The sequence below is a fragment of the Hibiscus syriacus genome, unplaced genomic scaffold, assembly GCF_006381635.1.
Source record: "Hibiscus syriacus cultivar Baekdansim isolate YM2019G1 unplaced genomic scaffold, ASM638163v2 tig00110332_pilon, whole genome shotgun sequence".
In the NCBI taxonomy this organism is placed as follows: domain Eukaryota; kingdom Viridiplantae; phylum Streptophyta; class Magnoliopsida; order Malvales; family Malvaceae; genus Hibiscus; species Hibiscus syriacus.
The window spans coordinates 4,839,245-4,863,824 of record NW_024062688.1 but is presented as its reverse complement, the minus strand read 5'-3'; the positions used below and the strand labels follow the sequence as shown (position 1 = coordinate 4,863,824).

Below are 24,580 nucleotides of genomic sequence, written 5' to 3'. Positions count from 1 at the left end.
GGTTTGTCGCAATGTCTCGTTTCTACCACATTCATCATTATCTTAACGCCACATGCTCCGTTGACTCTCAATTATGATTGGGCTAAACTATATCAATGACCCTTTAATTAAGGGGTAGATTTAATTTAACCACCGATCTATTAATTTTTCAATTAAAATTATTTAACTATTTAAATGATATTAAATAAGTCATCTATAGTTAACATTTAAAGGAGCGGTTACGTTCCAGTTAGAATAATAGACATAATACACATTGGGTCCTCATTACTTAAATATTTTATCAATTTGATCTTATTTTTAATTTAATTCAATAAATATTATCCTCTAATAAGATGTATAGGTAACGGGGACCAAATGCATAATTATGCCTATTCTAACTTTCATGTCAGTTTCTCCGTTAAATTTCAACAACATATGGCTTAATTGATACTATTTAGATAATTAAGTGACTTGATTGAAAAACAAATTAATAGATCAAAGATCAAATTGGAACCACCCATAATTAATTGGTCATTCGTGTAGTTTGAGCATGTTATTATTATTATTAACCTTGTCGTTTTATGCCACTTAATTTATTCAATAATTGATAATAATTAATTAATTGAATTATTATTTTTATTCTCCACGTCACTAAGCTTCTTTTAATTAATCCACCTGGACAAACATCTTTAAAGCTACATGCTAAGAAGATACGATTCCATAAAATAATGATTTTTTATACACTCTTACACATGTTTTATTCTTTCATTTTTAAATATTTATCATCTTCTTAATCCCAATATAAATTATTTATTTTTTAAAAATCCATGTAATGATTTATAAAAAGATTTTCTCCTAAAATAAAGGGGCATGATTTCACCACATTGTATGCATACAAAACTTTCTAAACTAAAGGAATACGGGACTTAATATGCTGATTCTTTGCAATCATTCTTATGAGTTATGACTTATACGAGTTTTTTTTATCACTTTTTATAATTCTTTTTACATTTTTTAATATATATATATATATATATATGTTTTAACAATTTAAATATTTTTTACATTTATTAATATTTTATGTACATTTGTCTTGTAACAGTATCACTTGTAGGTAATATGACAATAGACGAAATAATACTTTCAAGTACATAAACAACCTACTAAATTCCTTTCCTTTTTATTCTTTATGTATTAAAAGGGTTTACAAACAGATCGAGTCGTCTCGAATTAAAAACCACATTGTGTCAAGTTCGATTTGAATCGCATCAAACCTACTAAATTCAACAAATAACTCGAACCTCGAATACAACTATATGTTATACTATGAAAACATGTGTTTCAGGCATACTTTAATAGCAATGACATGGACAGGAATGATGTTCCTGAAACATACCTCTTTGAATGATAAAACTAACAGTCTGGTTAAGATCAAACCTTAAACATCAACAACCAAGAATACACAAGGATAACAATGTTCTTTCAGCTACAATCTTATTCCTCACTTTTTTGTTTGAATAAAATGGAGACATCTCGATTTTGGCATCATACAGAACATATGGTCCAACTAGCTCCCTCGGTAAGTTGAGAATGAGAATGGTGAAAGCAGCAGAGGGACGTGAAAGTGCTCCAATGTCTGAGTCTCTTTGATTTCAAACACAATCGAGACGTAAGGGAAAAAGCCTCCAGGGTTGTACTTACCAGTGTTAAAATTTATTCGGTATACACCGGGGACAAGAGCGTCTACAATGCTCATTAACTGACCACTCCGACCATCTCTGTCTGTAGTTGAAGATCCTTCGAGTACCCATCTTCCCATATCAGTCTCACCAAATGATGGATGAGGTTGACTGCCCTCCCACATTTCCAGACGTACTTCAATACCAGCTGCTGGACAGCCCTTAGAAACATCTAATACATGAGTAGTAATCGGTGGTCGAGTTCGAGCTTGGACTTGAGGTGCTTTTGCAGGAAAGCCTTCTGAAGTAGCAGTTAAATGCTGTCCAATTATGCCCACACGTTCTTCTAGTTTTAAAAAACAGAAGAAAACAATGTATGAATACTGACCTAAATCCAAACAACTGCAAAGCATGCATGGAAAAAAATGATGATAAAAAACAATAACAAAAATAATATATACCCAATTTTTTAAACAAAATTGTAAGTATCCCTTCTGTTTTAGAATTGTTTTCCCCAACAGATTAACCATTCATCTTGTAATAAGACATGTGTTACCATGCATTGGTAGGAATGGATGGTCAGAACTTGAGGTACTTCTATATCATTTCATCTAGTAAGGTCATCAGTCAATAGAATAAACTACGCTAGCCGTGAGAAACGTTGCAATGAGTAAGCTTTCATTTTGCCTAAGAATATGGTTGTCAGATGCTTTTGGTAGTCTGACTCAACAATGGTTGTTAAAAAGGTTCTTAAACAGTTGAAAGACAAGGATCCGTAATGATTATTATTATTCTTCATTGTCAACAATTAGAGTAAGGATGGAATCGTGTTCTTCAACATATTTACAGAGGTGCTAACTATCGTGCAGATTGACTTACTTCGAATAGTCATCATCTCTCATTTGATTTAACAAGGTTGGATGAATCTCCTTATCTTCTAGTTCATATAATGCAAGAACATTGCATCGGCATTGGTAGGAATAGAGCTTATGTCTCTTAATGTATATTCCCGCTCATATACCCCAAAACATAATGCAAGTGTTGAGAATCTTTGTATGAACAATCAAAGGGAAAGTGATGTTTTTGAAGAAAAACTGTTAAAAAGGAGGCAGAAAGGAAAGCGAAAATTACTTTCAGCTTTACTTGCTACTACTGATGAATACCGGCTTCTTGCTGAATCAGCTTTCATTTTAGTCGAGAAAAGCTTTCTAAGGCGCAATTCTGTTACTTTCATTTGCTCCTGAGATGCTATCTCAAGCTCAAGTATGGGCCTGTTTGAGTACCGATTCTGCAAGAGCAAATTTTAGAATAATTCATGTCAACTTCTGAAAGGCTTCAGAATACTCGATTGGCCGGCTAACGCATATTTAAAAAGACAAAGATAGGCATACGGTGGCCTACAGAAATTAGATATAATAACTTTAAAAGATAAGAGATTGTACAAGGACATGTTCTCAGTCAAGTGATATGCTCAGGTAATTCATTGTTTTATTACAAGAAAAACTATAAGCATAAGGCCAGGTTAGAGGGGCCAGAAATATTTCACCATTAGCATAAAATTCATGCACTTAACAACTGCTTTGCAAGTAATGAACTACTTTAGGACAATTACTCAATCAAAAGGTTGCAATTTCCAAGCAAACAATCAATTTTTTTAATCCCAAACTCCTTTGTAAAGGAGTCATTTGAAGAAAGCACAAGTCTTAGATTACAGCAACTGCAAAAGCAATATTAGTGCAAGCTTTACCAGTTTACCTTCAATTCACCAAGTATCTCAGCAGCACTCCTCCCAGCAGAACATATCAGAAATACATGTCCAAATTTTTGCCTATACCGAGCATTCCAATCAGATAGTTCCTGTAAGGCCAAGGTCATCATTCATTTGTAAAAGGCATAACTAAGTATATAATTGTTAATGCTACATGGTTAACTGTGCACTGTGGAAGGGTGCAGTATGGCAGCTTGGCAATCCTGTTTCTTAAGAGCCAAGTTTTCAGAGCCTAAACATATTCTAATTGTTCAAGTGAAGAACAAGTCCAACCCCCAGCATCAGTGGCAGTTGCTAAAGCAGTTGATTGTTCTCCCTTACTCCACCTGTATTAGAAAAAAGGAATAATTTCAACTAATAATAAAAACTAAAAAAAATCCATACTTTTAAAAGAGGAAAATTTCAAAGAATACATGTAATTGGGCAGGGGATTACAATTAAAAGAATTCTAAACTATTCCACTTTCTTTCTAGCAAGTGTTGAAGGGTTTGAAAACGAGACCGGAACTTGTTTTATTTTACTGTTCATACCATACTAAATATACGTTGGGATGGGACATGATGTTGTCAAAAGTAGGGAAAGGAAACACTACAAGGCAGATTGAAAACCCAATTACAAAGAAAATCTAAAATGTTTGGTCAAAAGAAAGGAAAATTATATCCGCAATGCTTGTATTTTGTTTCATTTGTTTTGATTCACATTTTTCTGTCAACTGATTTCCATCAAACCATCAAAACATGTCATTAAGAAAAAGCAGAAAATACATGAGATGAGATGTAAAAAAAATACAAAAGTTAAATTCAAATGAGAAAGGAATATGCAATTTACGCTACTTTTGGTTGGAGTGTTAATTGTTCCTCATGTTTTAGTATATGAGTTGGCAATAAATTACCTTCCCTAGGTAATTTTAGTCATTCACATGGCTTAATTTGAACAAAGATAAGGAATATATATTGCTTATTTTGAATAGGTATTAGTTTTACTCATCTTTCTAACTTCAAGTTTAGAATTATACAAATTCTTCTTTATATTAGACAAACTACTTCAAAACTCATGCAATAATAAGCTTTTTCCTTATGTTATTACTTCTGTAACAAAAGTGACATTAATGATGTAATGGATACATCATAGGCAAAAGTTTAAGTCTAAACTCTAAGCAATTAAATTTGATAGAATTGAAAGAGGGTGTTTTCCATTTTTTTCTCATTATTGTTACTGTCGTTTGGAACCAAGGAATTCAAAGCTAAAAGTACAAGATAAGAGATTTATAGGAATAAAAAAATGTAAGATTAACTTGGGTTAGCAGGTGATGAAGATTCATAGCACAAGAAAATAGGATATAGAATGATAAGATCAATATAGAAGTAAAATCCTAAGCTAAAAGCTTTGACCAAAAAGGAAAAAAGGAATAAACACGAACTGAGCACTGGTGGTGTGAGAAGAAGGGGATTCTCCAATCTGAGGATGAGCTGCAAATGCTTCCAAACAACCAATAATATCAACCTTCACCAATCAAATTAATATAGTTATTATGATTATTGTTTAGCAAAAACTGAATAAGAATAATAGATTAACGATGATATATATTTAAACCAAAAAGGACAAAAAAGAAGCGACCTTGTTGAACCAGATATCCTTGGCTATAGAGATTGCATGATCCAGTGAAGGAAATGGAGATGCCATAGCCATTTGCTTAGCGAATTGGGTGCTACCGCAGCATGCCAGCACTTCCTTCTCATCCACCTTTATCTCCTTGTTATGGTTTAAGTCGATTAGAAGAGAAATAGAGGAATAGATAAGAGAAATAGAGAGAAATTTAGAAAGAATTAAGAGAGGAATAGCTAGTTCATTCATAACATCCCATTCAGATTGATTCTACAACATTTTATTTAGTTACAGGGCTCCAATTGTCATTTAATAATGAGCCAGTTGTCTGTACTATTAACAACCTATAACAGACTAATATTCTTCTCTCCTTGCAGGTTGTTGGGCCACCAAGCTGGGATGCTTCACTTTTCCCGTATGAAGACTTGGGCCGACCCACTTCTGCCAGCACCCTTATCAGGTAACTTCTCTTCATCAGGTAAACGCTTCAATTCTTTTTCTCCTCTTCCAATCCCTAAATTCCCTTTTTCAATTCCCTCTCGAGCCTCAATCCCTAACCCTAAATCGCTGTTTCCCCCAATTGTTTCCCCAATTTCTTCCTCTCTTCCCCGTTCATCTCCTCGTTCCTCTCCTCCAACTGTAACAATACCCGCCGCTGGAAAGGATCCTTGTCCCCAAGGATCAAATTCAGGAAATTGGCCTCGAAGAACCGTATAATCTTCCCATGTATCACTGGTTTCATCAAGGTTCTTCCAGCGCACTAGCCACTGCGTTACAGGTTTGTTTTGTCTATTTATGATTCTTCTTCCCATAATCTTATATGGCTCGATTTTAATCTGTCCGTCATCGTCCATGGCAGGGGGGTTCCTTGAAGAGACAATTGAATCCCCGACGTGCTTCTTCAGGAGGCTCACGTGAAAGACAGGATGTAATCTAGAAGAGTCTGGTAAGTCTAACTTATACGCAACTTCACCAATCTTCTCAATAACTTTATAAGGGCCGTAGAACTTAGCTGCTAACTTTAAATTCTTGCGCAGGGCCAATGAAGTCTGATGGTAGGGTTGCAATTTCAGGTAAACCGAATCTCCAACTGCAAATACTCTTTCTGTTCTTTTTTTATCTGTTTGTTGTTTCATTCTATTACTTGCATGCTCAAGTTGTAGCTTCACTAACTGTCTGATATCTTCTCTACTTCTCATTAAGTCACTAACAGACTGCACATTAGTTTCTGCTTGCCAAACCATAGTAGGAGGCTTGTAGCCATACAATGCCTCAAATGGTGTAAGCTTAAGGGCAGTGTGGTAGGTAGTATTATACCACCACTCTGCATGTGGCAGCCATTTAGCCCACTGCTTCGGCTGAAAAAAACATAAACCCCTCAAATATTGTTCCACACACTGATTCACCCTTTCTGTCTGACCATCAGTCTCTGGATGGTATGCAGTACTAAATAGAGTTTTAGTGCCCAGTTGCCTCATCAGTTCTCTCCAAAAGAGACTGGTAAATGTCTTGTCTCTGTCAGAAATGGCCATTTTAGGCTGGCCATGAAGTTTATAAACAGTATCCAAATACAATCTGGCTATATCAGTAGCTGTATAAGGATGTGATAAGGCTAGGAAGTGGCTGTACTTAGTAAATTTATCAACTATCACCAAAATGCAATTTTTCTTCTGGGATGTAGGCAAGCCTTCTATGAAGTCCATAGTAATAATCTCCCAAGCCTGTTGAGGAATAGGCAATGGTTGCAGGAGCCCTGGTTTAGGAATATGTTCTACTTTAGTCTGTTGACAAACTGTACATCCTCTAATATAATTTGCCACCATAGCCTTTAACTTAGGCCAATAAAAATTAGCCTTAATCCTTTGATAAGTAGCCTGTGTTCCAGAATGTCCCCCATGAGGTGAATCATGTAAGAGTTGAAGAATTTGTAATCTTAATGTTCCAGTACCTCCAATATATACTTTGCCCTTGAATCTAAGAATACCCTTAGAGTATGTCCAACAAAGGTTAGCAGTAGGACTTACTGGTAATATAGATAACCAGTCAGTTGCCATTTTATCCCCTTTATAGCTGTCTTCCACTTCTTGCACCCAACTAGGAATGATTAGGGTAGTACCCATAGCCATATACTGACCTTGATCTTCCCACTGTCTAGAAAGGGCATCAGCAACCACATTTGACTTACCCTTCCTATACTGAATAGAATAGTCGAGCCCCAATAATTTAGTCAGCCCTTTCTTCTGGATGGCAGTAGTTAATTTCTGCTCTAGCAAATATTTTAAAGGTTCATGGTCAGTTTTGATGATAAAAGGATTGCTTTCTAAATAATGCCTCCATTTAGATACTGCCATTAGAATAGCAAGATATTCTCTCTCATATATAGATAAGGCAGTATGTCTAGGGCTAAGAGCTTTACTAAGGTAGGCAATAGGTCTACCATCCTGAGATAAGACAGCCCCAATTCCTCCCGAACTGGCATCTGTTTCTAAATAAAAACTCTTCCCAAAATCTGGTAATGCTAGCACAGGGGCAACACACATAGCATACTTCAGATTTTCAAAAGCAGTTAGAGCCTCAGTACTCCAGTGAAAATTGTCTTTCTTAAGCATTTGAGTCAAAGGTTTACTGATGGTACCATAATTCTTAATAAACCTTCTGTAATAACCAGTCAATCCCAAAAAACCTCTCAAAGATTTTAAAGATTATGGCACAGGCCAATTCTTCATAGCTGCTACTTTAGTAGGATCAGTAGAAACCCCAGAAGCTGAAATAATATGTCCCAAGTACTCAACTTGAGTCTGTCCAAAGAAGCATTTAGACATCTTGGCAAACAATTGATTAGTTTTCAAAACTTCCAGAACCAATTGTAAATGAATGATATGATCAGCCATAGAAGTACTATAGACTAGAATATCATCAAAAAATACCAAGACAAATTTTCTTAAGAATGAACTAAATAATTCATTCATTAATGCTTGAAATGTAGCAGGGGCATTAGTAAGCCCAAAGGGCATTACCTTGAACTCGTAATGGCCTTGATGAGTTCTGAAAGCTGTCTTATAGATATCCGCAGGCTTAATTCTGATCTGCCAATAACCAGACCTTAAGTCGATTTTAGAAAAATAGACTGCTCCACATAATTCATCCAGTAGATCTTCCACAATAGGAATAGGAAATTTGTCCTTCACTGTCATACTGTTTAGTTTCCTGTAATCAACACAAAACCTCCAGGTACCATCATTTTTCTTAATTAAAAGACATGGAGAAGCAAAAGGACTTTTGCTTGGTTGAATCACAGAGGAGGAAAGCATATTAGCAATCTGCTTCTCTATCTCAGCTTTCTGAATATAGGGAAATCTGTAGGGTCTTAAGTTGATTGGGGTAGCTTCAGGTTTAAGAGGAATTGCATGGTCATGATTTCTTGTAGGAGGCAGTCCTGTAGGTTCAGCAAAAATAGCTTGATATTGGTCCAGAAGAGACTGGATAGCTGTAGGAGTAGTCTTGGAATCTTCACACATATTGAATAACACTACATGCCCCAAAAGAGGAGAATCAGAAACTGTCATCTTCAATAGGGTAGCTCCTGAAATCTGCTGTAAGAAATTTGACTGTTGTTGACCTTGTATAGTGATTTGCTTCCCCTTATGCACAAAGCTCATAGTCATTTTATTAAAGTCCATCAATATTGGACTAAATAATCTCATCCAATCCACCCCTAACACCATATCACTGCCCCCAATTGAAGTAGTCTGAAATCATATATAAAAGAGTGCCCTTGCATCCTCCATTCCACTTCATTACACCTTGCTGAACTGTAGAGTTGCTGCCCATTAGCTACTGTAATAGCTAGAGGAAGAGTATTTATCTGTATGCCAGCCTCAGCCCATTGAGGTGTTAAAAAACTGTGGGTACTCCCACTGTCAATTAGTATATTCAATGGTCTTCCCTGAATTGTTCCCTGAATCCTCAATGTATTATGACCAATACATCCAGTAATGGCATTCATAGATATTTCTAGATTCTCTTCCTCCTGTAAATTCTGCTGTTCTGGATCATTAGATAAAATTTCTGAAGGTAAGACACTTTCATCTTCAATCATCATATTCAACTGTTTTGCTTTACACTGATGGCCTGGAACAAACTTTTCACCACACTTAAAGCATAAATTGTTCTGTCTCCTGTAGTCTATCAGGTTCTGTTTTTGTGTTGTAGTGGATGTATTCTTCAGTGGCAGTGTTAGCTGATTAGGCTTAGAACCAGGTAGAGGAATTGAATGAGCTGGATTTTTTACAAAAGGTCTGAACCTCTTACTCTCAAAGTCCACAGAGAGCTCATATAATTTAGCTTGCCTGCTTGCCTCAGACAATGTTTTAGGGTCTAGAGCTTTAACTCTGTGTTTAATGTCATCCCTTAGTCCACTAATAAACAAAGAGACAAAAAATTCTTCACCTAAAGTAGGATTCTGCAGAAGCATGTGAGGTTGTGGTTCTTCAAATCTATCCTGATATTCTTCTACAGACCCTTTCTGGACCAGTTTTGTAAATTCCTCCATTATATCAACAAAGGCTTTATCACAAAACCTATGACATAAATCAGCCTCAAACTCATGCCAAGTCACATGATGTTTTTGCATAATATACCCATCAAACCAAATCTCTGCTTTACCTGTCAGGTACATTGTAGCTACTTCCACCTTCTGTTCATCAGCAATACTACATAATGAAAAATATTTTTAACATTTTTGTAACCAACCTCTGGAATTACTTCCATCAAAAAATGGTAGCTCAATTTTTGGTCTATGCAACATAATCCCTGACATACTAGAAGACCCTCCTGTACCTCTTTTATCCACTTCTAAAGCCACTAACTGAGTTCTAGCAGCACTGTTCTCCCCCGTTTGGTTATCATTTTTGCAGCTAGCTATATGAGCAGGCAAGACATTTGGTTTAGACTTAAGAATACCAGGCTCATCCGGTTTATAAGTAAACCGAGTCTTATCATTGATTACTGTCACCTTAACAGGTTGTTTGTTACTCATATTGGATGAATCAAGGGTATGTACCTGATCCTCAAACTGATTTTGGTCCTCTTTTCTGCCAGTCAAAATCTTCAAGATTTCCTCCACATATCCATGATTTGTAGCCAATCTAGACTCCAGTGTAGAAATCCTCTCTTCCTGAGTCTCCCACCATTTAGGTGGATTAGACTCATCTCGTCCTTGTTTCACCAGTGCTGTCAGTTCTTCCATCTGCTTCTGCAACCCAACTAATTCTTCTGCCATATTCTGATTTTTCTTGGGCATACCACCAACTTGCCAGAAACCGAGGCTCTGAAACCAATTTGTTATGGTTTAAGTCGATTAGAAGAGAAATAGAGGAATAAATAAGAGAAATAGAGAGAATTTTAGAAAGAATTAAGAGAGGAATAGCTAGTTCATTCATAACATCCCATTCAGATTGATTCTACAGCATTTTATTTAGTTACAGGGCTCCAATTGTCATTTAATAATGAGACAGCTGTCTGTACTATTAACAACCTATAACAGACTAATATTCTTCTCTCCTTGCAGGTTGTTGGGCCACCAAGCTGGGCTGCTTCACTTTTCCCGTATGAAGACTTGGGCCGACCCACTTCTGCCAGCACCCTTATCAGGTAACTTCTCTTCATCAGGTAAACACTTCAATTCTTTTTCTCCTCTTCCAATCCCTAAATTCCCTTTTTCAATTCCCTCTCGAGCCTCAATCCCTAACCCTAGATCGCTGTTTCCCCCAATTGTTTCCCCAATTTCTTCCTCTCTTCCCCGTTCATCTCCTCGTTCCTCTCCTCCAACTGTAACACTCCTCCATTACTATTCTCTTCTCTTCTGCTCACTGCTATATGTATACTGGTCAGTTTAGAATGTATGGTCATCAAAAGAAGATCCCCTCAGGATTTAAATCCTTATTGGATGGAATAATAAGAGCTAAAGAGTCAAAATATTTGGATGAATTTTATGTATATTCTCTTACCCTACACTTATTTATTTATAATCCACCTTGAAATATACTCATTCACCAGTATCCTAAGGGATAAAGAAAAAAACAACCCATTTTCTAACCATTATGATATGGGTTCTAAGAATAGAGGGTTAGTACTCTTTCAACTAACAAATCGGTTCTTCAACATGATCAGAAGCTTCTTCATTTACAATGCTTTACTAGTATCCGTTGATTATCAGAAGCATATAAAAATCTACAGCATGCCATAGTTCGAGTACTAAAATATCCTTCACAAATTACACCTATACCAAGTTGCTTACACCTTTGTATTGAAAAGGAAAACTAGTTTTTGGTAAGTCAAATTGCCCATTAAGTTGGTTTAAAACTACCTTCACAGTGCAGCTTGTACAGCGTATAAAGTAAAACAAATTCAAGTCTGTTTGAAGAATGAAGTAGTCCTATAATCAGCAATTCAAAACTATGAATAAAAATGATTTCTTTGTACATAGAATTAGAATCAACAAAAAAGTAGTCCAAGTCCAATACGTTTCCCAGCAATAATGAATCTATTGAACCAGGAAAAGGAAACCCATACCGCGAAAAACATTTATCATATTTCAACTTCAACAAGAAAGCATAATCATTAAAAGATAAAAAGGAATCGATCATTACATTCTATGAAATTTTAATTTAATTTCCTTCTACAAAAAAGAACATTATTTTAAACCAAAATGAAACCCAGATGTCTGTGATGCGATGAGAAATTACCTTTTCGTCACACAGACTGAGAAGGCGATGTTGACTCGATCCTACTCCCCCTCTCTCTATGAGTTGGAAATGGAATGATCGAGTGTTTCAATATAGCTTTTTCCATTCGTTTATGTTAACTCTATTTAAATTGTCACAAAAACAAAACAAAAAAAAACTTTATTTATTATTATTTTATGTTTAATGGTATTTATTTATTATTTCAAGAGAGCTTATATAATTTTAATTTTTAATTTAAAGACTAACTAGATATCACTTAATTTTATCTGTTGATTTATTTATACTATTAATTTTTTTTATTTTTTAATTATAATTATAATTTTATATTCAATTGTGTCATTTCATTATTCAATTGATAAGAAAATAATGACATAATTAACCGTTATTGACATGATCTGCCACATCAAAACGTCATTATTTTGGTGTGATTGTTTTGGTGTCTAAAACATCTTTTTAGACATTGTATTTTGAAAGTATATCGATTTTACCACTAAACTTTTAAACATTTTACTTTTTTACATTGCATTTTGTTGCGTGTTGTGAGTACTATAAAATTATACGCAAATAATGTGCAAGTATACACAATTGCAAAAGTAATAAAGTGATGAGTGAGTATCGTCTCAACAGGGATTGGAAGGATATTGAGTGAAGTTTATGCACTATTCTATCTAAGTATAGTTAGTCTTGATATATATAAATGTCATGGCAAATGAAAAATGTATGATGCTGGATATGGATGAATAGTCTGATGGTATAGTAAATGGAAATGCAGTGACAAGAACAGATGTTTAATGTTGAGTATGCTAAAATGTCAAGGCAATGAAAAATGGTAAATAAACAATAAATAAACAACAAATAAAATGAAAAGAAGATAATCCTCACGTGACAAGCTTTCAATGGAATGAATGGTAGAGATTGATTTGAGGATGCTAAATTTATTTCTCAGGCATATTTAAGTTTTCTGGACTTCACTTACTCGACAGGGCTTTCCTAAAGTGTTCTCAAATGAACCTAACAAAATAGGATGCCAAGACATCTGCTCTCACTCAACGATGTTGGCCAACCTACCCTATTGATAAATACACCCTTTTTAGTCGTTGAAATCCTATCCTAGTCTCTCCCGAGATCTAAGGGATTAGGTTATAATATTTATAGGCCGGTTCAAAGCCCCTTGAAAATACTATAACCCATTGCTTATGAGGATCTTGTCTTGTGTTTCTCTCGAATACTACAAGTATTTTTAGTTTAGGTTTCTCTCGAACACCTAACCTTCATCTAAGAAATGGACACGCACATGCCTCTTACAAGCTTAGATGGTGAAGCATTCATAAGTAAAGAAAATAAAGAGCCAAGATAAACTTAAATATACCATTAAAATAAAGTTTAAACAACCATAAAACCAACCACCACCAAATAAGTTAGTTCATGGTGGGGTTCGAAATATCCATAGAAAAATCCATAAAATATTCGTTCCAACAACCCATAAATAAAATAAATAAAATAGTAGCAAAGGGAAGTGAGAAAAAGCCTTCGACGCGCGCTACCAGAGATCTCCTCGGCCACCACGAACCACCTTAGCTCGCTAGCTCCTTTCGGCACCTAGCTCACCACTCCTTGGAGCTTTATCAATGGAGGAAAACCCAAGGAAGAAGAAAGGGAAAATGAAAATAAAAATGAGATTTTTCTGCTCTATGCGTCTCTTTTTTTCCACACCCTCTCTCTCTTGTGAGGTGTAATATATAATAAAAATATATAGGGGTAATGATGAGATTGTTGGGTGAAAAATACCCCTCATACCCCTAGAGTCACACCTTGTGTGTGAACCTTATCCTCTAGGTGGCAGTGGTCCTATAGCAGGCTGTTACAACTATCATTTCATGTGCAGAGCCAGCTGTCCTCGTACAACTGTATCTTTTTGTTGTTTTCTGCACCATAAATGCCAAGGCATTTCAATCTGCGTGTGATGACGCTGCATTACTTCCCAGCTCTCCTATTTTACTTGTTATTTTTCTGCACATCACTAAAAACCACACCTTCCTCCCCATATATCACCTTAATAAAATAAAATAACATAACCACCACAAATGCAATTATATGCAGCTACATACATCTAAAATGACCTATATGTACCCTTAAACAAACAATAACTTAAGTCAAAAATGCCTTAAAAGTAGTATTTTTACGGAGTTATCACACCCCCAAACTTAAGCTATTGCTTGTACTCAAGCAATGGATAACAATTAACACAATCAAAATGTCATGGCATTTTTCATCAATAGGACAACAAGACAAAAATTGAATTTCAACCCTCAGAAAAATTGGCTTCAACTTGCTAGACATATCAAGAATTCAAGTACTTTTCCCTAGGTCAAGATTCTTTATGGTGTTGTGTGTGCTTGATTGTATCTAATCTATACTTAACGAATTTAGACAATTTCTAATTGAGTTCCCTAGTTTTGCCACGACATTTACTCATTCATTAAGCACATTTATATTCCCTTTTCACTTACTACACATTTTTTTTCACTTTTTTTTACGCTGCTACGAAGGGAGTCAGCTCATCACACCTATCATCCCACACTCTAGGTGAAAGGGAGCATACCTTCCACCCCCAAGCTAGTCAGGTAGAGTCATCCCATAACTACTTTCATTCACTCGTATGCGCATGGCTGCCATTTATTAAAAGAGAGTTCCAGGCAATGCCATGGCAAAGAGGAGTGTCCCTCTACAGCTATGCCGAAGAATTTATTCATGATTAAACAAAATTCAGACATAAGGGAGTTCTTAAACAGTGATTTATCATTTAAGCATAATATCATATTTTAATGGCAAGGCTAACCAGTGTTCTTTCATAAAAATTTCCTAAGTTCCTTAAGTATATAGAACATACAAATCGTGTAAGAATAATTCACAAAGCATCAAGCCCTAGAGTTAGTTCTATCATTCTCAACATTCATTTGCATTCAATTTCCAGCCTAACAAGTTCATCATCATCGGGTACCATTAAAACATTTCATCTAACTGTCCTATCATTTACTGATGCCATGGCATAACATTATGCTAATATTATCATGCACATATTCTACAAAGAACACTACCTCCCCCAAACTTGAGCGAAGCATTCTCTTCAATGCTGAATAAAAACTAAGTGAAAACTAGACTACATGCTATGTGATGCAATGCAAGGTACCTTGTCTTCTTAAGATGGTGGTGGAGTCGCGCTGGCAGTGCTAGTAGTATTGCATATGGTGCACTTCCTCAGTGATGTGGTGCTTTTGTCAGGATCAGAATTGGGTTCAGCAGGTGGTGTACTAGGGCCTTCAGTGTTCTTAAATGTTGAGGTCTTCATACGCCCAACAGATGGTTTCAGACGTCATTTAGTCCATGTTGACTGGGTTAGCATCATTTGGCTTGGGTGTACTGTCTTGTTGAGTGATATTTGGAAATGTCGTGGCATCCTCAGATGCTGGAAAAATCACATCCATGATGACTGAAAGATTATAAGTCAAATGTAAGAGCATCTCGTTATGAACAAGTATCACGATTAAGTCTTGTTAGAGCCTAGATTGCATCTATCTTTACCGTGGCATATTGGTTTGCAGCAGCCTGTGAAGTTCCCTCATGAGATTTCATCATATTCATCCTCCAAAACACCCTTCGTTCTAAAAAGAAGTAATATTAAAATTAAAAATAAAGAAATAAAACAAAGAAAAATAAACAAACAAACATTCACAACAAAATAAAACTTCTAAAACATAAATTAAAAAGGGTTCAAGGGATACAAACTCCAAAACATCGTGAATTGTCATGGCATTTTTGTCGCGTTCGATTGGAGCACCAGTATAGACCAAAATGCTCCACACATATAACAGTGCCACTTTTAATGTAAGGCGATAGAACCCAATTTGTAGGACCTTTGCAGTAGTCCTCTCTTTTCTCTCCCCGTTATCGTGGCATCTTTTAATTGCTTGGGAAATAAAGTCGTTCAAAAAGTAGGGGTCATCATCCTGCATCAATCTGTTCTTGCCCTGGCTATTCAAGTACAGAAGCAAAACACCATTAACAAGAAAATTTACAATGTCGTGGAAAATAATAATTTCTCATCGGGGAATTTTTTTCTCCATTTTAATATGTAGTTCTTTCACAATTTCTAGCCTAGAAAAATGGGCAGCTAATTGGGGTTTAGGATGAGTAAATTCAATAAAATCCAAAGGTTCAGATTTCATACCTGGTCTAGCTATGAGTAAGCTAGACTGACCATTCTCTTTTAAAATATCCTTAAGTTCATATTTTTCTTCTTCATCGAGCTTCAAGTACTCACCAGTGCCTGAAAAATTGCCGTGGCAAAATTCTACAGTTTCACTTTGTTCATCAACTCCTTTTGGTGGGGGTTATTATTTTGTTGTGGAATTATTTTGTATGCCACCATTGTGGTTACTCACTGAACCTTCAACTTTGTTCTGCAGCAAATGTGCGTCCTCTTGCAAATGAGATTCTTCATGCACAATCTCATAGTTAGGTTCTTCGAGTGTTTCTCCCCCAAATTTAGCATCTTTGTAGATCTGGGTGCCACTCCCTAAGGTGAATGTACTAAATTGCTCACTGTCTTTAGCCTTAGTGACTTCAATATCACTAGGCAATCTGTCTGGTTGGTATTCTTGTAATGGCGTGGCAATTTGATCCACTTGCATTTCCAAAGCTCTCAAAGACAAATTATGACTTTGCAACCATGCCCCTTGACTTTGTAATAATTCTTCTTGACTCATAATAGATTTGTCGTGATCTTGTAATAGAGTCTTTGTAGTTGCCATAAAGGCTTGCATAGTGGCCTTTAGAGAACTTGTATTAAGTGAAGATGGTGTACCCTTCCTAAAAGTATGCCATGTCATATTCATTTGAAAGGCTGTGGGCTCATCCATATACTGCTGTTGAGCGAGATGACTGACATTACGAGCTCCTTGATTTTCCCATGAGAATTTGTGATGTTGACTCCATCCATTGAAGCTACCCACATAGTTGATGGATTTTTTATTGTTTAGACATTCACATTCATGGTGATTGCCTTGGCATAACAGACATGCCAAGCTATCACCCTTCACTTCTTTCACCTCATTAGAATGTTGCAAATTCTTCAACATATTGGTGATGGTAGAGAGTTGGGCTGACACTGAATCTTCAGCTTCCAACTTGAATGTACTAGATGCCTTCATTCTAGTTTCAAACCTTGAAGAGGGAAATTGGTGATCTTGGTTAGCAATTCGATCAAGAATGCCAAAAGCCTCTTCAGGTGATTTGTCAAGTAAAGTGCCATTTGTCCAGGCATCTAGCATCATCCTCGTGGGTGCATTGGCTCCATTGTAGAACATCACGACTTGAGTCCAGTCGTGGAATCCATGGTTGGTACATTTGCGAAGTAATTTTTTGTAGCGGTCTCAACACTCATGCATTGACACGTCATCAGCTTGGTGAAAAGATGCTATGACATTCCTAAGATAGTTGTTCATATTCGGTGGATTATGCCGTAGCAAAAAAGTTTTGCACAATTTAGCCCAAGACCTTATCGAGCTGGAAGGTAATCCATTGAGCCATGCCCTGGCACGATCTTTCAAAGAATATGGAAATAACTTCAATTTCAGCACATCTTCATGCACACCTTTTTGTCGAAAGGAGTCACAGACCTCCAAAAATGATAGAACATGTTGCCTTGCATCCTCATGAGGAGCACCACCAAACTTTCCAATCAAGTCCAACATGTCGAACATAACCGGTTTGAGCTCAAAGTGGGTTGTCTGAATCTTGGGAGCTATAATAGCAGGTTTTAAGTCATCCAAGGTGGGGGCTAAGTGATCTCTAATATTTTGTGGTCGAGCAGTATTCCTAGCATTTGGAATTATCGTGGCATTTAGAGCTGCAGGATCCTTCACTTGATTTTGAACAACATGAGCCTCAGGTTCAATATGAAATAATGGATCTTTGAGTCTTTTTCGTGTCATGCGACAACGTAACACCTGAAAAAGGTAAACACAAAAACAAGTAACTATGTACAAAGAAAAGAAATAAAATGGTGCAACAACTAAACTCAACATTATCAATTGTCAATCCCCGACAACAACATTAAAAACTTATTGTGTATTGTGAGTACTATAAAATTATACTCAAATAATGTGCAAGTATACACAATCGCAAAAGTAATAAAGTGATGAGTGAGTATCGCCTCTACAGAGATTGAAAGGATATTGAGTAAAGTTTATGCACTATTCTATCTAAGTATAGTTAGTCTTGATATATACAAATGTCATGGCAAATGAAAAATGTATGATGGTGGATATGGTTCAAAGCCTACCCTATTGATAAATACACCCTTTTTAGTCGTTGAAATCATATCCTAGTCTCTCCCGAGATCTAAGGGATTAGGTTATAATATTCCTAGGCCGGTTCAAAGCCCATTGAAAATACTATAACCCATTGCTTATGAGGATCTTGTCTTATGTTTCTCTCGAATACTACAAGTAATTTTAGTTTAGGTTTCTCTCGAAACACCTAACCTTCTTCTAAGAAATGGACACTACCATGCCTCTTACAAGCTTAGATGGTGAAGCATTCATAGCAAATAAAGAGCCAAGATAAGCTTAAATATACAATTAAAATAAAGTTTAAACAACCATAAAACCAACCACCACCAAATAAGTTAGTTCATGGTGGGGTTCGAAATATCCATAGAAAAATCCATAAAATATTCGTTCCAACAACCCACAAATAAAATAAATAAAATAGAAGCAAAGGGAAGTGAGAAAAAGCCTTCGACGTGCGCCACCAGAGGTCTCCTCATCCACCACGAACCACTTTAGCTTGCTAGCTCCTTTCGGCACCTAGCTCGCCACTCCTTAGAGCTTTATCAATGGAGGAAAACCCAAGGAAGAAGAAATGGAAAAGGAAAATAAAAATGAGATTATTCTGCTCTATGCGTCTCCTTTCTTCCACTCTCTCTCTCTCTTGTGAGGTGTAATATATAATAAAAATATCTAGGGGTAATGATGAGGTTGTTGGGTGCAAAATACCCCTCATACCCCTAGAGTCACACCTTGTGTGAGAACCTTATCCTCCAGGTGACAGTGTTCCCATAGCAGGCTGTTACAACCATCATTTCACGTGCAGAGACAGCTGTCCTCGTACAGATGTATATTTTTGTCATTTTTTGCGTCAGAAATTATTGAAAACATTTTGATATTTCGATAGAACAAATTAAGATAAATGAATTTTAAGATTTTCCAAAAATATTTTCTAAGTATATTCGATATAATTATTCGAATATCAAAATATTACTCCAAATCTTTCAAATGTCATTTTTAATCCTTACTCAAGTGTAAAATTAAGTTTTAAACTTAAAATAATTTCAAAATAATTTTACAAAATATTTCGAACCATTTCAAAGCCAAAAATTCTAGATTGCTCAGAGGGAACCGATTCCCCCTGAATGGTTTGGCTCCGAGAATTCCAGTATGCTCGGAGGGAACCGATTCCCCCCCAGGGGATACCGATTCCCCCCTGTTTAACGATTGAAATATTTGAATTTTACACTTAGGGAATCGATTCCCCATGAGGGGTACCGATTCCCCCCACGCTCCAAGCTGTTGTATTAATGGTTTTCACACTTAAACGGCTCCATTGACTCCACTAATCATCCCCAACATTTAGAATCAGTTGAGGGAGTATTTAAACAAGTTCTGAAGCCTTTGATCAATAAGAAATCATAGAGAAAAAAGAGAGAAAACATCAAACACCAAGTTTGTGCAAATCAAGCCAATTTTCCTTTCAATATTCATTTTGCTTTCAAGAACACCATTTGTGCTCATTTGTAATTATTTTTTAGTGTTCTTTTCTTGTTCTAGAATTATGCAAACATCTTACCTTGTGAGGTTTTCCTTGTAAGTTTGCAAATTTGTGTATTTCTCTTTGAAAAAGAGTGTGCTCAAGAATTTGGGGTATAATTCTTGAGAGAGTTGTAAGGTTACTCTTTGTCCTCAAAAGAAAGAACAAATTAGTGAATTTGTTAGAAAATCCTTAGTGTGGATAGCTAAAGTAGTGGACGTAGACTTTGGTTGAGAAAGTCGGACCACTCTAAATCGCTGTGCAGCTACTTTCAATTTTCTGCAAAAGCTTCCACCAAAATTTTAATTGCCAATTCACCCCCTCTTGGCCGATTCCGTCAATCGATTAACTCAACAATTGGTATCAGAGTCTCACTCATTTGAAGGTTTAATCACCTCTTGAGTCGATCCGGGAAGAGTTAAATCGATAAAGATTGCGTCTACTTCCGATTCATTCTCCATGGAAGAATCCAGACCTATTGACGTGCTTCCACACTTCAATAGAACAAATTATCGTCATTGGAAGAGGTGTATGATGATATTCATCAAAGCATTTGATATGGAAGCTTGGATGATAATCAAGAAAGGATATTCCTCTCCTACTAAGAAGGCAAAGAAGTGGAGTGTTCAAGAACAGAAGGAAGCTCAACAAAACTCAAAGGCTATGCACATGTTGTGTTGTGCAATTGATCCTAATGTATATAAAGGAGTTTCTTCTTGTTCAAGTGCCAAGGAAATGTGGGATAAGCTTGAGGAGATCTATAGAGACAAGGAAGAAGAAGAACCAATAAAAGTGATGTCTCTATTAGCTCTCACAGAGCCAAAGGTATCTACTAACTCAAATATATCAAATTCAAAATCTTTTAATGAGTTACAAGATGCTTATCATAAATTATTTTCGGAGTTTGAGACCATGAACTCCAAATACAATAAATTGATTTCTAAATTTATTGCTAAAAATGATCTTCTTTTGAAAGCTAAAACAGACTTGGAAAATCAAAATGAAATGTTGAGAAAGGAGTTAGAGCTTTCAAAAATAAAATCTGAAAACTTTGAAAAATAAATTTTCAAATTAAACAAACTTCTTCTAGAAATGAAAATGCATTTTGAAAATCAAAATGAAATCTTGAAGAATGATTTAGAAATCTCAAAAATGAAATTTGAAAGTATCGAAAAAGAAAATTTCAATTTGAAATATAAGCTTGAATGTTTAACAAGAGAGAAAAAGAGATCATTCTAAATAATTCATCTAGTTCAATAATGACAATATGTTCACATTGTCATTATCATGGTCATAAGGAACATACTTGTCCTTTAAAGAAAGGAAAACGATTTAAAATTAGACAAGTATGGGTTCCAAAAGGAACACGAGGCATTGAAACTAATGTTCAAGGATCCAAAGCAATTTGGATACCAAAATCTACTTAAATGTCTCTTGTAGGTGTGTGAGAGAAATGGTGATAAAGATGATGATTTTCAAGATGCTCTAGCCACACATAAAAAGGGAATGGGTAACCTCTAAACTTAATGTTTTTATTATTTGGTTGCTCATTTAGTTTATGCATGCATGAGGTTTTAAAATGTTGAATTATGTTTTATCTCATGTATGTTAAAAAAATATTGTATGATGAATGTAGACACTAATTTCCATCCACATTTTTTATTTTTACATATATACACATATATATTATATAGTTTGCAAATTGTTTTTGAAAATACATATATAATATATAGTTTAAAACATTTTTTGAAAATATGTATATTATATAGTTTTTAAAATATTTTTTGAAAATTATATATTATATAGTTTTTGAAAACGTTTTTAAAATATATATAATATATACTTTTGAAAACGTTATGAAAACACTTATATAATATATAATTTTTAAAAACCATTTTGAAAATATATTTTTTTGAAAATTATATAATATATAGTTTTTGAAAACGTTTTAAAATATATATAATATATACTTTTGAAAACGTTATGAAAACATTTATATAATATATAATTTTTAAAAACCATTTTGAAAATATATATAATATATAGTTTTTTTAAAAAAACATTTTAAAAATTTATATATTATATGTTTTTGAAAACGTTTATATATATATTATTATTATTTATTTTTTACTTTTAATTTATTTATTTCTCATTTATTTTTTGTGCAGGGTCCAGGTTCAAGAATCCAGTCCAAGTTTGGGCCTGAACTAGCCCGGCGAGAGATTAGGGTTCCCAGTTTTCAGTCACCAAGCAGTCAGGGAGCCAAACGGTCAACAGTGCCAACGGCCGGCCGAGATCCCCGGGACTGACCCATCCCGGGATGACCGGCCACAACAACCACGATCCCGAGATCGTCGGGACTCACAACGGCCAGTGGGGGTTATAAAAACCCACGGGCGATGGGGGGATCAGGGGGAGAACCCAGAACCGAGAGAGAACCCACGAGGCATCACAACCAAAAACTGAGAACACAGTGAAATAGACCACCACGGTCGAACAAACCGAACCATTAACCCATACTGCCAAAAAACAAAACCAAACACAGTACCATTACGAGAACAGTACACCAAAGAGACAACCACAGAGAACCATCAACCAAGTATCATCGATCAACAGAGATATACAGTCAGTAAATCAAAACCACATAGAACCAAAATACGACAGTACCCACAGTAAACTGAGAAAAAAAATCAACACGAGTATATCATACAAAAATCGCCCCAAATACCAACAAAAACGAGAAAAGCCGAGGCCTTTCTCTCAACAATAGGAGCGAAGAACGGCACCGGAGGAGAAGCATCGGAAATCCAAGGGTCAACGAAGAAAAGGGGTAAAAAATCGGAACTTCAAACCTAGATCTACTCCGTTCAGTGGGTTTTTTGGGGGATTTTGGCTTCGGATTTTTGTTAAGGTTGGTGAGGGGAGTGTTTTGCTGAGTGTGTTCTTCTCGGCCGCCGCGAGCAGCGGCTGGGACGGCGAGTAGTGGTGGCCGACGGTAGCTCCGGCGAAAGAGCCTTAGAGAGTGAAGAGAGAATTTCTTTTCTCTCAATCTGAGAGAGAGAGGAGGAAATGTTGAGAATGAAACGAAAATAGGCGGGTTTGGATATATATATACCAGGGACTACCGTGTAATTACAGGATAGTTAAATCCTTTCCGCGATCCCTTGGTCCTTTAAATCGGTCAAAGGTAAACAATTCGATCGAGTATTTAAATTCTAATTTAAATTTTTTTTATTTTCGCTATTAAAGACAATCGGTGAATTAATTGGTACCGAAAGGGCGGTTCAAGGGTGCTAATCCTTCCTTGACCGTAACCGACTCCCGAGCCCAACATATTTCGGGTACAACGCAGATCAGGTAAGATGGTATCCGACCTACCTAAATTCGTTTTAAAATGGTCGGTGGCGACTCCAATTCGTCTAACCCAAATTATTTCAAGTCGAAGCCCAATTCCGGGTCCAACCGAAGGACGGTTTCGACAGCTTGGCGACTCCGCTGGGGACAAGGTAAGTGAGTCAGGCCAGAATTAATTTTCCGTTGTCTTTTTATGCGAAAATTGTAAATTTAAATTTTAATTTATCTATTCGATTCCAATTATTTACCTTTGATTATTTTGTTTCAAATAAATAGTTGTACTGATGTTTTTTAATGATTTCAGATTTTTTTCAAAATTGTCATCTCTAAGCTCTAAACCCGAGCTCCGAACCCTTTTAAGTGGGGGTGAAAGCGACGCATTCGTGTGAATTTATTCACCGCATATGCCTAGCAAGTAGCCTTCGGGATTCATATACCTTATGTCTTCGTGTGAATTTATTCTCCGTATGGGCATAAGGGAATGTGTCCTCTCGAGTTTAACTTAGTCCACACAAGCCTGTGATGGGTTTAGGACTAAGGGTCTGGTAAGCCCAAGGGGGCACCGGCAAGGAGAACTCGAGTACCGTTTTTAGAACCTAAACCGGGAGAGTACAGGGAATTAGAGCCCACCCCAAGACCTCATTCCAAACCCTAGGATGCTTTGTTCCCTGCTTTATTTTCTGTTCGAAGCATGCGAACTAGACAAATATGCGGTTAGGATTTGTTTGAAATCAGCATGCGGAATAGAGATCATGTCCGGGTAGGAATTAAAGCATGAGGGGTAGATATCATATGGGGTAGGATTTTTCATTTTTTTTATTATTTTGATTTACCTCACTAACCCTTTCATTTTTTGTTCTCTTTTATTTTGTGTTCATTGTTTGCATCATTTAAAACGATGTGTTGATCCACAAAAAAATGTGTTTGTTAAAACATGAATAATCTGCATTAATGGACAAATGGGTTATAATACAAATAGATAAAAAACTCAGAAGTCCAACCGTGGTCAAAGAATACTCGAAGGTAAAGTTGCAGGGGCAATATGAGGAAAAGGTCATTGACCCAGACGCTCCTTTTGAAAACTACGACAACAAGTGGCGAAACCCCAGCTAAGCCGCAGACCATTATTGGCAAATTCTAGAAACAAGTCGATAAACTTCGGATAAAGGGCTCCAATGACACTTTCGTTAGAAACAAGCTCGGTAGAAAGTGAAAGTCGAAGATGCAGTCCTTCGAGCAAGCATCTCATTATTTGCACATTTTAGCCAAATGAGCCGGAATGGTGCGACAGGATATTCAAAAAGACGAATTAACTTGTCAGAAGATGTACAAGATTTGTACCATCAAAAAGAGTTTTTTTGTCGCTTCAGACGTAACACTTTTGTCACCAATAAGGGTTATTCAGAATAACAGGCACATTTTTTGGATCAATGCCTCGGACATTTCATGCATCACATATTTAGACATTTTGCATTTCTTATTTTCTTTGCATTTTGTTATTTTCTTTGCATTCACATTAACTAATATATACATGTCTCATCAAAAGGAGTAAATACTGGATACACCACCTCAAGTATTGG

The 24,580-nt window shown here is 36.0% G+C and overlaps 1 protein-coding gene across 3 annotated transcripts; it reads right to left on the bottom strand.

Annotated features, from left to right (window-relative positions):
- Positions 1 to 1,531: 1,531 nt before the first annotated feature.
- Positions 1,532 to 10,910, bottom strand: LOC120119501 (uric acid degradation bifunctional protein TTL-like). 3 transcript variants are annotated; one of them, XM_039139313.1, is made up of 7 exons: positions 10,872 to 10,910; positions 5,044 to 5,178; positions 4,847 to 4,929; positions 3,701 to 3,752; positions 3,414 to 3,521; positions 2,790 to 2,946; positions 1,532 to 2,004 (listed from the first exon to the last, which is right to left on the bottom strand). In XM_039139313.1, the coding sequence occupies exons 1-7, from the start codon at positions 10,875 to 10,877 to the stop codon at positions 1,547 to 1,549; spliced, it is 999 nt and encodes a 332-aa protein (XP_038995244.1). In that variant the 5' UTR covers positions 10,878 to 10,910; the 3' UTR covers positions 1,532 to 1,546. The 3 variants fall into 3 exon arrangements, with proteins under 3 accessions (XP_038995244.1, XP_038995246.1, XP_038995247.1); XM_039139315.1 differs by having other exon boundaries at positions 1,532 to 2,001; XM_039139316.1 differs by lacking the exon at positions 3,414 to 3,521 and having other exon boundaries at positions 2,790 to 2,952.
- Between the last annotated feature and the right edge of the window lie 13,670 nt (positions 10,911 to 24,580).